Source organism: Meriones unguiculatus, chromosome 10, assembly GCF_030254825.1.
Source record: "Meriones unguiculatus strain TT.TT164.6M chromosome 10, Bangor_MerUng_6.1, whole genome shotgun sequence".
Taxonomy (NCBI): Eukaryota; Metazoa; Chordata; class Mammalia; order Rodentia; family Muridae; genus Meriones; species Meriones unguiculatus.
In genome coordinates this window covers 59,642,805-59,657,282 of record NC_083358.1, presented here as the reverse complement: position 1 = coordinate 59,657,282, position 14,478 = coordinate 59,642,805, and the positions used below count along the sequence as shown (strand labels likewise).

The 14,478-nt window shown below is 39.2% G+C and overlaps 1 protein-coding gene across 3 annotated transcripts in view; it reads left to right on the top strand.

The window, feature by feature from the left end:
* The window catches only part of Ttll7 (tubulin tyrosine ligase like 7), a 133,100-nt gene that overhangs the window by 111,362 nt on the left and 7,260 nt on the right, over positions 1-14,478 (top strand). The window contains exons 20-21 of one of the 3 annotated variants that reach the window (XM_060392560.1): positions 6,380-6,556; positions 7,156-7,219. In XM_060392560.1, coding sequence (XP_060248543.1) covers positions 6,380-6,556; positions 7,156-7,204 — 226 coding nt within the window. In that variant the 3' untranslated portion in view covers positions 7,205-7,219. Of the gene's footprint in view, positions 1-6,379; positions 6,557-7,155; positions 7,220-14,478 lie in introns of those variants that run through there. The other 2 variants (XM_021647987.2, XM_021647988.2) reach the window with 2 other exon arrangements.

Here is a 14,478-nt window from a genome sequence, read left to right as displayed (position 1 = left end):
ACACCACCCAAAATATATACCTGTATGCTGCATACATATACACACTATACAGAAACACACAGGCACACACTATACGTACATGCACAATAAAAGAGATTACTGTGCAGTTTTGCCTCCAGTGTTTCATTTCCTATTTTACTTTATTGTCAAGATCATTGCTTAAAGTCTAGTGATTTTCCTCATCTGTCCTCAGAGTCTAAACATGTCTATAGACACAAGATTGTTGACAGCATTCACTCTAACTTCTTTAGACCTTTGTCTTATTTTTCTCCTGTTCAGAGTGCTCTCCAGAAAGAAAAATTCATCATTTTTTCCAATATCTTAAAAGTCTGTCCATCTGCATTTTTTGAGTCCTATCTAGAGGCTCAGACTGCACTTATCTCTGTTGTAAAACCTTAACATGCTCTTCTGCTCTGACGTGGTCTCCGAGCAACATTTGCAAGGTCTAGCCACGAGACTCTGAGTCACCCATGCCTTTTGCAGGGCCCCATCTCAGCGCTATGTGTTTTCTGTCATCTGCCATTCACCAGTAGATACAGCACTCTGGGTTGCCATGACCTCTGAGGATATCTTGGGTCTAATACGTTTCTACAGAAATGTTTGAAATATAGCCCCTCAGTTGATGGGCCTCTGGAATGTTTTCCTCTATCTGAACTCAGTTTATTTGGTTTGTTTGTTCACCCTTTGGCTTGGTGCTGCATATGGATTTCAGCTCCAGCCAGGCATGGAAAGCTGGGAGACACTCTGCTACTTATGTCCATGCTGGGAATATGCCAGTGTTGACATCTAAGGATATACATCTGGTGGCTTCATTGACCACAGGGCTTAGTTTCCTGGCTCTTTTTGATAACATGGTCTGGCTTGGTTGAGTTTCCTTTTCACTTGCTACTAGCATCATACTCTCTGCAAATGTCTGTGGTGGTATCTTTCCCGGCAAATCCTGCCAGTAGTAATAAGTTACTTTATTGGAGGCTTACTAAGCATAGGGCAGTTGTTCCCGTATTTGCTGTAAAAATGTTTAGAGTAAACTATTACTATTATCTTCACTTGACAGGTGAAAAAAGCAAAACATACAGAAAATATCATCTATCCAGGTACCTGTAGAAATTGAGTGAGCCTTCATTTAGACCCAGGAAGTCCGAGTTGAGCTCTAGAGCAAGTAGCCTTGTTCACTGTCCCCAGATAAGTCTGCCAGCGACATTTCATGTCTCAGCAGGCCACGCCTGAGCAGGTGGAAGAGGAATACTTTGGGGTTCAAGATGACTCCACTCTGCACCCAGTCCCTGCACCTTAGTAGTTTTAGATGTTTAGCTTCGGGCCTTATTTGACAGCTGCACAAGCAAGTGTTGTAGGATTCCTGGGCTCTGAAGACATGTGTTGCTGCTTGTGTTTGCTCCTCAGCTTGGATCTTCCATGGTTCTACTGCATCTCTTGAAGCTTTGCCCAGTCAAATGTATGCCTTCAACACTGGTCTGAGAGCTAGGGAGTCAGGGTGAAAGAAATCCAGTCTCCCTATTCCCAAAGGGATGATATTAATGATTTAAAAAAATGTAGTTTTCTTGCTTAGTTATGTAGAAAGTATTAGACAAACAAAACTTACATAACTCCAGGGCAGCTCCATTTCTTTCTCTCTCTGTTAACATACCCAAGAATAAGATGAAACAAGCTACCGTGGCTGCCTCCATAGACACTGAACAGTGTTATAAGTCCTTCTTTCTGATTTCAATAAATTCAACCCAAGACTTTTATATCAGACAGACAATATAATGGTCCTCCTGCTCTTCTCCCTCTCTTCTCTTCCCCCTTGGTTCCATGTAGGCTACTGGGAGACTTTTTTTAAAGATATATTTTATTTATGGTGGTGAGCCTAGCCTTTAACAGCTGAGCCATCTCAAGTATAGGTAGTCTTGTGGAAGAAGGTGGAGATAGAAGGACCTGAAGGGGACAGGAGTTCCACAAGGAAACCAACATAGCCAAAAATGCTGGGCTCAGGGTGAACTACAGAGACTGATATATCAACCAAAGACCATGCATAGAGAGGACCTAGACCCTAGATGTAGCCCATAGACAGTTCAGTCTCCATGTGGGTTCCCTAATAAGGGGAGAGAGACAGTCTCTGAACATGAACTCGGTTGCCTGCTCTTTGATCACTTCTCCCTGGTGGGGTGACCTAGCCAGCCCACAGAGGAAGAGGATTCAGGCAGTCCTGATGAGACCTCATAGGTTAGGGTCAGACATAGGGGAGGAGGACTTCCCCTGTCAGTGGACTAGGGGGGAGGGATGTGGGAGGCAAAGGGAGGGAAGAGTGAGTTGGGGACTACAACTGGGGTACAAAGTGAATAAATTATAAAAAAATAATAAATAATTGGAAAAAGACATATTTAAAAATGTATACATATATGTGTATGTGTCTGTCTGAGGGTATGTGCATGTGAGTGTAGGTATGCATTGGGTCCTGGCAGTTGTGAGCTGCCCCGTGTGGGTGCTGGGATCCAAATCAGATCCTCGTGGAAGAACAAGAAGCACTGTTAACCACGACGCTATCATTTCAGTCCCCCCAACCCCAGAGGTTTTGGTGGTCCACATTCTGATTGTGGTCAGTCTCATGAGAAGCGTTGGTTTTGGAATTTTCTTCAATAAAAATATATGCCATGTTTTCCCGGACTAAGGCAAGTCTATAATTCTGTGGACTCTAACTCGGGAAAGATGGCTCTAGCAGCTCACATTTCAGTTGAGACCTGCAGGAAGGCCACATAAAACGGTGGAAGAGGAAGAGAAGGGAGAGGGGTTTAGAGAAAATGAGCAGGATGACGGAGGAGATGAAAAAAAAGGGGGAGGAGGGAAAGGGAATTAACCAGCTTTTTCTGTACCCAGAACAAAGGATCCCAGTTTAGGCCTTTTACCTCAAAACATTTTCAATGGGAGTTTGTCATATGGAAACTTTATTACAGATTTTCAAGCTCTAAGTTCAGAAATAAACTTTAAGAAACGTTCTTGGGTGTGTTAACAGACAGAGACAGGGAGGAAGCTGTCCTAGAGTTACTGAAATTATATTTGTCAAAGATTTTCCACATACCTGAGCAAGAAAGCAAAGCGTTTATTTATTTATTAAAAATCATTCCTTGAGAAATGAGAACACTAGATTTCATTCACCTTGACTTTCTAGATGTCGGACCAGCTGCTAAAGGCATACATACTGACAGCGTAATGCTTCGAAAGATGCAGCAGAACTGTGGAAAATCCAAACTGAGGACCAAACACAAGCAGCATCAATTGGCTTCATAGAGCCGCTGGGTTTTAGATTTTAAAGTACTTCAGTTTAAAAAACATATGCATAAAAGACATTAAGAGATGCGATCCTCTGTTCCTTTAGGCTGTGTTCATGGCAGGTCCTCAGCTTTCAACACAACCTCCTGGTGATTATTCACTCACTTGAAAGACTTGTCCAGATTTTTAAATAGACAAAGCCAACTTGTTCTTTCTCCTTTTTGTCCACTTAACCACAAGTTAGGTTTTCTTCCAGGGTACAAAGGAACAAATTAATTCCTCTCTTCAGATAAATGTTTTATTAAAAGTTTTCATGAGGAGGAGGGTGCAGTGACTAGGTTATTGAATAATAAGAGGACTTTTTAAGTCTTGGATTTTATTAACCTCTTTTTGTTGTGAGAAGAATTCAGGATTTTATCCCCTGTCATTATGTCACTAAAAATGTCATCGAAAACCACCCCCTTTAATATTTCTCTGAAGATTAGGGAAAACATCAAAGAATGCAGGCAACGAGACCATGGGTTCTTTGTTTTGAAAGCAGTGGTGTTTTAAACTCTTCCCATCTCCTTTTTACCTTTGTAAAAATAAAAACAACCAAACAAAAAAACCCCACAAAACTTTGCGCTATTATTTTGGGCAGTTGGGACACAGGCGTAGTATAGGAACTTTTCATATGCAGGCATGACAGCAGGCACTAGTGGAGCAGGGTGCCGTGCTGAGTCTCCATCACAACTTTCCTATATCCAGAGGAGGCTCTGCTAGCTTCTGGCAAGAGAACTAGAGTCTTCCTCATTTTCTCTTCTTTTCTGAGGGGCTTTGGTATGCTGATACTTGGTTATAACATAATAGACTAAGAAGAAGTGATTTTTCAATGCTAGTGAATATATACACAAGAGGTGTGCATAAGACATTGACTCCTGTGTTTATCTTGAAAAGAAAATGGTAAACCAGGCAACATTGTTCTCCCACCGTACACAGGAGTCAGCTAAGCTTCTGGCTAGCCATGCACAGTTGATAGTAACATCTAAAGACTTAAAGACAAAGATACAAAGTTAATAAACTGTAACTAATATTAAAAAAAGATTTAATGTAGTGCCACTCATGACTAAAAGGTAGGAACAATAGTTGTTAATAAGTATAAAAAATATATATTTTTTCCAGCCAGTGAAGTGATTTTGTTAGGGGTGAGAAAACACACACATGCAGTAAGCAAACAGAAAGCACCTTTACAGAGCAGTACAAACCCTATAAAGGTAGAATTTTAAAGATTGTTGCAGTATAATAGATGTTTTAGATGACATGGCTTATTTTTATGTATGTAAAGTAGAATATGTAAAAATGTTGAAATATTTAACCACGCAATAGAAGTTTATACATGAAAAAAAAAAGACTTAAAGACAAACCTCACATACTATGTAAACAGTTACATCTAATTAAAATGAAGAAGCCCTTTTTCTCCTTTCTATCTTATTGCATTCTCTCTTCCCTCTAAATCTCAAGGTCTGTAAAGAAAAATAACCTTGATAGGAGAGACCTGGTACATATCTAATCAGATAACTTCAAAGTATAAAAATATAAATAAACCAGCTCAGAATGTTGAGTGTTGAGGATACCTTAGGACCTGAGCAGAGAGGGATGGATGGCCAGTCAAAACACAGGGTATGCTCTGTTTATTTTCAGGCAGACACAGTTTTATATCTTTCTGCTCAGACCTTTAAGAAGTTTTAGGTTATGTATATTAGATACAAATGTAAATGCTAATGATCTTCTCTGGTGTTTTCTTGGTTCAATTAGGTAAGTTAATTTTATATCTGTGGCTATAACATATGTCTTGATAACACATATATATTGTCTTGAGTTTGCTAGTATATTTTGAGTTAATTGAGCTAACATTTAATTGTTTATGGATCGGAAATGTTTATGCCTTTGCTAAGAAAAAAGTATTATATTTATACTTGAACATTTCTAAACCCAGAAGAAAATCCATTTCTTTCAATTAACTCACTCGAGCTTTGACCCTCTAAGAAAAGCTGTCATTTGCTGATGATATGCTGTCTTCTAGGACCATTTTTTTTTCCTGAGAAAATAAACAATAGTCTTTGTAGATAAAACAAAATAAAACAACTCTCAAACACTTTTAAGTGTGTAAAGATTTTTTTTTAAATTCTAAACATATAAGACATCTATGGAAGATTGAAAATTGAGTCTTTGAATTTCCTGTTGGGTTTTTTTTTTTTTTTTTGTATTGTTTTCAGGAAAAAAAATATTTTTCTTTTAGTATTTTTTTCTTTCTGAAAACCTACTCTTTCTCTTGAGGATTACACAAATTGGTTTTTGTCAAAAGAGACTTAAACCATTATGAAATCTCAAGCCACTTTCCCTCCAGGTTTGAAAAGAGTCCCCCTCCCAGGTTCTTGCTAAGGTATGTCTCTGTAAGCCAAGGTGACTAACTTGAGACTTGACACTAGTGATACACAGACAGTGAGGCTTTCCAGGGTATTATGAGCTGGTCCACTTTGGGGTGAGTTCCCTTCAACAAGAAAGGTTCCAGCTCATGTTGTGGGGGTGACTAACTGCTGAGACAGGTCATTGCTGGAGTATGCACTAGTGTGAGAGGAGGATGGAGAGGGTACTGTGAGAGGGGCGCTCACAGGTGCTCATAGATCCAGAGGTCAAACTGAGTTTCCTAGAGCAGGCTGTTCATAAATCAAATCAACAATGACTTTCTAATCTCTTTGTTTCTAGTATTTGCTAAATATAGAATTAAAAAAAAAAAAACAAATTCCTAGAAATCCTAAAATGTAAGAAATTAACCAGGCACTTTACAGATGCTTTAGTTTGGAATAGTTTCATTTTTTTAAAGCAGGAATGAGCCATTTTGTTAGCTCTCCATGTTGGTAGCACTGATGGCCTTGAAGACAAGTCCTGTAATAATGCAATTTTTTTAAAACAAAGACTAATTTTCCAATTTGTATCATAAAACTTTCGTATTCAGTACGTATGTGAAAGGTCATTTCTACCTTCTTTCTCAGTTTGCTGCTAGATAAGTGACCTACCTAACCGGTTGCCAGTTCGAGTAGTGAACACTAAGTCCTGTCTGTTTCTTTGCCAGCAGATCGTCCTGGGAGAGCATCTTCAGTAAGAGCCCAGAACTGGTGACGCCTCTGCAGCTCCAGTGCTGCCAGCGCCTGGTGGAGCTTTGCAAGCAGTGCCTATTAGTGGTTTACAAATACACAACAGAAACTAGAGGACCCATCTCAGGTGTTGGTCCTGACTGGGGTAACTCCAGGTACCTTTTAAATTCTCAGTTCCGGGTGCGTTTTGTAGAGAGACAAGGCACGGTTTGAAATTGAGAGTCTTTTAAAACTAGAAGTCTTGTTATGTTTACAGAACCAAAGAATCACCTAACCCTGAAAATATATCCATGCGATAACCTACAAAATAGCTTTTATTTGCACAGTCTTTGCTTTTAAGAAAGTGAACAAGTACAGCAATCACAAACCTAAAGGTGGTAGATACAATGTGATTGGAAATAAACATATTCGCTTTACATATTCTTGTTTTCAAAAACTAAGTAAGAGCACTCTAAAACGTTGCAATGAAGTTAACTGTTATTCTCTAATAGAGGCATTTCACATTTATCCCTGAGAACAAGACAGTTGAGAAGGAGCCTTTGGTTTGATTTTATCATTTATTACGCCAATACCAAGACATTGCCAAGCCGATCAGCAGGAGATGATTTTTCCCATTTGTTTATTTGTTTATTTATTATTTAATCACTTTACGGCCTGCTGGGAGGAGATGATTTTTTTGTAAAGTTCTATTTCAAAATAGAGTTTTATGTATGTCCAGTTAAAACATGTTCTTTTTTATTATTATTTTTTAAAGTACGAAGCATGATAACAAGCAGCTGTTAGGCCGTAAAATCACAGAGTAAACGTGCAGTCCATTTTAGAATTTTCCAGCCAATTACAATTCCTATTGGAATTAAAGGTGAGAAGCATCTTCCAGTATTTATTGCTGATTGGTTTAACTGTGGGAAATTGAACCCAGGGCCTTTTGCAGGAAAAGCAACTTCTCTATGCATTGAGCCAGTGTCCCAGCCTTTGTCACTTTAGTTTTTTTATGAAAATGTTGTAGTGATAGTTAAAGTAGAAGAATGTAAGTTGTGGAAATGGATTTATAGTCAAAAAAGTCAGAGAGTAGGTTACAAATAAAGAACAATTCAAATCTCCAGACATAGATGCAGTAAAAAGCTCTCTGGGGCCTTGAAGTGCGCTTCCTACAGCTGGGCCTTAACCACACGACAGACAGGAATATTTTCTCAGGAAGATCAACACACATACTTGTCTTAGATTTTGTCTTTTGTACACTGTGTAGGATATTTAACCACTTTTAACCCTTTTGCAAACAATAACCAATTAATCATAATGATTTTAGAGACAAAGTTAACTTGTGAGTATTTTTAATTAAAATTTTTATTTATTACAATATATTCGCTTTCTATCCCAGCTGTAGTCCACTCTCTCATCCCCTCCCAATCCCGCTCTCTCTCCTTCATCTTCTCCCATGCCCTTCCCCAGTCCACTGATAGGGGAGATCCTCCTCCTTTTCCATCTGACCCCAGCCTATCAGGTCTTATCAGGACTGTCTGCACTGTCTTCCTCTGTTGCCTGGTAAGGCTGTCCCCACTCAGGGGGGAGGTGATCAAAGAACAGGCCACTGATTTCATGTCAGAGACAGCCCCTGTTCCCCTTACTAGGGAACCCACTTGGAGACTGAGTGGCAGCCATTGGCTACATCTGTGCAAGGCTTCTAGGTTATCTCCATGCATGGTCCTTGTTTGAAGTATCAGTGTTAGAAAAGACCCTGTGCCCAGATTTTTTGGTTCTGTTGCTCTCCTTGTGTTGCTCCTGTCCCTTCCAGGTCTTTCATCTCCGCCTTCTTTTATAAGATTCCCTGAACTCTGCCCAAAGTTTGGCTATGAGTCTCAGCATTGCTTTAATACCCAGCTGGGTAGAGCCTTTCAGGGGCCCTCTGTGGTAGGTTCCTGTCCTGTTCCCTGTTTTCTCCATTTTCCGAGGTCTATCCCATTTACCTTTCTGAATGCCACTCCTAGGCATATATCCAAAAGGTGCTCAAGTATACAAGGACATTTGCTCAACCATATTCACAGCAGCTTTATTTGTAATAGCCAGAATCTGGAAACAACCCAAATGTCCCTCAGTTGAGGAATGGATAAGGAAATTGTGGTGCATTTACACAATGGAATACTACTCAACAATTAAAAACAAGGAAATCATGAAATTTGAGGGCAAATGGTCAGAAGTAGAAAAGATCATCCTGAGTGAGATATCCCAGAAGCAGAAAGACACACATGTATATACTCACTTATAAGTGGATATTAGACATATAATATAAGATAAACATACTAAAATCTGTACACCTAAAGAAGGTAAGCAAGAAGGACCTTGGGTAAGATGATCAATCCTCATTCAACTGTGAGTATTTCAAATATGTGGAGATTAAGATTATATAGCACAGTTTTAATGGGAAATAAAATTTTCATTAAAGATTTCATCTGATTTAAACAAATGATAGCCATTGTTTTGACATTACAGCATAGAAATGAAGAGCCCTTTCTTCAAGGATTAGCTTTGACTTCCTGCACAGGAGGGAATTTATCTCTGTGGTCTCATTCCTGCAGTTCTAGCTCTTCCGACTCAGTTTCTCGATGGATAAAGCAGGATCAGGTAGCTTTGTGAGCAAGGCAGAGAGGACTGTTTAATGGTTATTCTGAGGGAAGCAGTCACACCCCATAACTGCTTCAGCTCTTTTCCTTCCCTCTAATCTTTGTGGCCAGGAGAGGCATTTCTGGTCCTGAAATCTTCAGTCCTAGACTTCTGAGGGATGCTCATATGGGCCTAGGGTTAAGAGTCTAACTAATCATTGTGATGTGAATGTATATATAAATTTTACATAAATTAATTATAAATAAGGGTATACATAAATATGAATATAACATGTGCATTCATGAAGTATGCCTGAGTACTTTGATGAAGAGATGTATCTTTGGATATTTTATTTAAAAAACACAAGAGGGAATGTTGGCATCAGCCAATTTTATAGACCCATGAATAATATGACCTTGAATGATATTTCCTAAGAGGTTTTAAGTATTGTTTGCAAGAGTGTGGCTTCTGACCTGGAAACCTTACAAAAATAACATACAACAAAGAAGACATTCCATATACAACTGATAATAATTTAAACCATTAGAGTTGGTATAGGAACTAAGGTCTTCATTTAGAAATATACACCTTTCTATGTATTTTGCAAGTAATAAAACTTGAGCCCGACTTGATGCACTGTACTAAGCTTAGTTATTAAGCTCCATGTTCTCCAACTGCTTTTTGGTGTCTAGGCTTATATGGGTTCACTATCAGCCCCACTTAGAGAACAGGAAAAATAGAACTTAGTTTCTCCTTGTGATAAGACTACTTATCTTCAATACCGAAAACCAAGCAGAGCCTTATTAGCAAAGAAAAGCAAATGTTCATTCTCCCCTATCAACATAAATGTAAAATCAGAAACTATATGTTAGCAAACAGAAACAATTTTATCTACGGCAATCCCTCATTCAGCTTCTGCTTGTAGTGCTGGTGATAGATTCCCTGACCTGAAGAAGAAATGATTGATGCTTTTTGCTACTTAATAGAACAGAAGGTCATTTCAAAAGGTCCAGAGAGATGGCTGGGATGTGGTTCAGTGATAGGAGTGTTTGTGATGGGTATGGTAGGTTTGCTCCCTAGGTCCCTGTTCCAGGGAAGGAGAAATCACATTATCAAATTCTGTTATAATTATGATTAGAAAACTGTTTATCCAACCTAAAAACGGAGAAGGAATTTTCACAGTCCAAAACAGTGTAACTACAGAGGTCTTATAACAGACATGCATAAACATAGGAATGAGAAACAAGGCAAAGTTGCCTAGTACCCCAACTCTAGTTTAGCCTTGTAACCGAAGGACCCAAGAATGCCAATGATAAAGACTGGCAAAAGACACTGAGTTTGAAATGGAGAACTAAAGGCTCATTATTAGTGCATACAACTGTGTGTTCTTACACATCTAACAGTAAGCAAAAGAACATTGACCATCTTGATGAAATCAGTCAATCTAAGAAAGTAAATTGTTACAAAGCATGGGAGTGCAAGGCTGTAATCCCAGCACAGAGGAACAGAGGTGGATACAGAGTCAGGAGTTCAAAGCCAGCCTCAGCTACATAGCAAATTCAAGCCGGCCATGGTTACATGAGATGCCATCTCAAAGCAAAATACAAACAAAAATAAAGTGATACAAACTGTATATGAATTTCTATAACTTCTAGGAAAAAACAAACAAACCAGACCTGGAAAAGGCGGCAATAAACATTTGAAAATGTAGATGAGCAAATTAGCGTTCAAGGCACTACAAATAATAGAAAAAAGCAGCCTTAATTCTGCACACCTGCAAAAAAAAAAAAAAAAAAAAAAAAAAAAAAAAAAAAAAAAAAAACACCAAGAAATGAGATTACCTCCATGACAGGAAACAGAGAAAATGGGTGAGAGTTCATCATTGCATACTGGAGGTGACCATTTTATAATCACTGTGCCAGTAATTTTCCAATAAAAATGTATGAGCATGGATACAAGACCGAAAATTTACTACAATGGTTATAGTATAATTTACTCAGAATACTTAAAAAAAATTAGGCACAAACAGAGTATACAACAGAAAATTAGATACATTTTCTATAACATCACACAATGGAGTAACCTTCGGTACTGGTAAGGAAACAGTTTACCTGCATACACAGGGACAGAGGGCCAAACGTTTGATGGTGTAAACCTACCCACATACAAGGGGATATGTGTTTTGTTTGATTGTTAATGAAAATAAAGATGAAGCAAAAACAGTGTGTAAGGAAGATGGATTTGGATGGGAAATGGGGATGTAAGTGCCATAAGGACTGAGAGGGGGGTAACTTCATGAGGAGCAAGGGGGTTGTAATTCTGAGCTCAGGGTTTTTTCAGATGGCTGCTTACCAGGGTTTTATACAAGTAATCACTTCAGAATGCCCATTAAACCGAATGGCTTGTCCAACACCCCTTTCTGAATGTGTATTATAGTTTACATTAAGTTTCAAGCATATGATGTCATTAATGACCTGAGGCTACAATAGCATATGTTTATCTCAGGCAGAGGATGTCTTGCCAGTGAGGCTGGTGTTCATCACATATGAGCTATCTGCAGTGTTCACTCATGTATACTCCCTTTGGCTCTGGGAAATGGGCAGGGCAGAAATTATTAGATTTCTTGAGACCACAGGAAACAGGTCTCACGTTAATAGTATATGACAAAGTGGGTGTTTGAAAATAGGCCTTGTCCCCTTACTTTCCAAATCTGAGTTGAAACTAGAAGATACTTAATAATGGATGGCTGGTATCAAGCAGGGATATACTATATTAATGTGTTGTTAGAGAGACGGAAAGCTGAAGGGCCCAGGCTTTGCTGCTGGGGATGTGACATGGTGTGGCTGCTGTGGAATACAGTTCGGCAAATTCTCAACATAAATTCATAGATGGCCCATAGTGACAACTCTAAGTGTAGGCCCAGAGGAACTGAGGCCAGGCACCCAGACACTTACACACCAGTGCGGACAGCAGCCTTTGCTTTTACAGAAGCCAAGAGGTGGAACCAACTCAACTGTGACCAATAAGTGAGTATATAAGCAAAATGTGTGGTCCTACAATGGGATATTAGCCATGAAACAAAGAAATCCAGGGACATGACACAAAAGGGAAGTGGTACAAACACTCTGAGTTTGTAAGACAACACAAAGGGTCGTTTGTGATCCATCTAGGTGTTAACAGTCAGTACATAGTCAGGGAAGTAAAATTGAAGTTTTCTGGGTAGGAAGGAGGAAAATGATAGCACAAACAATAAAAAGCTAAGAAACACACACAGAAAAAAAATGAGAATCAAAATGTATAAACAGGAGGCCAATAAGACAAAAAAAAATGCCTAAAGCAAAGTGAATTGAAACCAAAAAGTCAACCAAAAATATTGTTGTGCTTCTTCAGTGTTGGCCAACTACTCCCGGGCATGAGGCTGGCCTTAAAATGTGGTGAATATACCCAGAGAGACTCCACTGGAGAAAATTAATGTTTCTTATGTCAGTGGTTATCAATTACAGATGGGTTCTTGGCTAGTAGTTGGGGTATAGGTTCACTTCCCCTCTTAGTGCTGGGACCCCCGTCTGGCTGAATCTGTCCCGGCTCTGTGCATGCTGCCACAGTTTCTGTGAGTTCATCTGTGTATCGGTCCAGCTGTGTCTAGAAGACACTGTTTCCTCAGAGTCATCCATTACCTCTGGCTCTTAACAATCTTTCTGCCTCCTCCTCTGCATGTTCACTGAGCATGCATGGGGTTGAAGATGAAGAAAAGACAACATCTTCAAGAAAATAGTGCTGGTCAAACTGGATGCCATGTAGAAGAATGCAAATAGAATTCCACCATCACCCACCTTGTGAAAAACTCAGCAAGTGGAGCAAGGAACTCAACACAAGACAGACAGATCTGATAGAGGAGAGAGTGGAGAACAGACTTGAATTCATTGGCACAGGGAAGGACTTTGTGCACAGGACACCAATAGCACACACTAAGATCGCTAATTAACAAATATGACCTTACGAAGCTGAAACACTTCTATATCATAAAAGACACCATCTATTAGACAAAGCAGCAGCCTACAGAATGTGAAAAGATCTTTACCAAGTGTACATGTGCTAGAGGGATCTTATCTAAATATATAAAGTACTAAACAGAATATCAAGAAAACAAATAGTGTCATGTAAAAAAAAATGGGGACAGAACTAAGTAGCCAGTTCTCAAAACAAAACAAAACAAAAACAAACAAACAAAAATCCCACAAATTGATAAGAACCACTTAAAGAAATACTCAACATCCTTATCCATCCAGACAATGTAAATTAATTAAAACTACTTGTGGTTTCATTTTGGCATGGTCAGAATGGCCAATAGCAAACAAATGACAGCTCCTGTAGGCAAGGTTGAGTAAGGGGAACACCTATCCATTTCTGGTGGGAATGCTAACTTGTACAGCTACTGTGGAAATCAGTGCTGTGGTTCTTCGGGAATCTGTACCTCAAGATGTAGCTCATGATTTAGCTATATCATGCTTTGGTGTGTACTCCAAAGCCTACCTCTTACTACAGAGATACTTAGGCACCCATGTTCATTGCTGCTTTATTCCTAATAGCCAGAAATCAGAAACAGCCTAGATGTTCATCAATTGATGGATAGATCAGGAAAACATGGTACATATGCACAATTGAATATTATTCAGCTGTTAAAAATGTGATAAAATTAACAGGTAAATGTGTGGAGCAAGAAAAAAAAGTATCCTGAGTTACCCCAAATACAAGTATCTTTTCCTGTCTATGTGGATGCCAGCTTGAAGCCTTTGACGCATGTGTTACAATCTAAGTAACTACAGTGGTTGGGTAGCTAGTAAGGGACTAGGGGAGAGAAGAGGATCACCCACGTCTTTTATAAGTGCCTGGCACTGGACTCAGGGCTTTACGTGTGCCAGGTAAGTTTTGTCACTGAGAAGTTCCGGAAGCCGTGCTGAGGAGGAGAAACTAGGAAACTAGAGTTTCTTCTTGGGATGAGGGCAGTGTTCTAGACTTGCAGGTGGTTATATAAGATAAATATACTTAACATACTGAGTTTTTTATAAAAATGATAAAAATAATTTCTATGTCACAAAATTTCAAGACAGCAAGAGGGAAAAAATCCTCCAAAAGCACAGGGCACATAGTCTGTTGGATTTTACCCTGCAGTCCTCAAACCAGGAATCTGGGTTTACCTGAAGGAGTTCAGGGATCCTTGTCATACTACAGAAAGATATTGGAAGGTGAGTGTCACTTACATTTCAAAGTGAATTTCCTATCAGTTTTGGAGTGATTTATATTCTGGGGGATCATCAGGGTTAGCCGTAAGGTAGTATATAAAATTCTATACCAATCTGGAATTTTAAAAGTGTGTTTGACATCTACATAGGTATACGAGGCTGCCCTGGCCTTGCCTTACAAAAGAGGCTTATGGCGATGGGTGAAGTGAATGGAGACAGTCTGGTATATTGCTCCT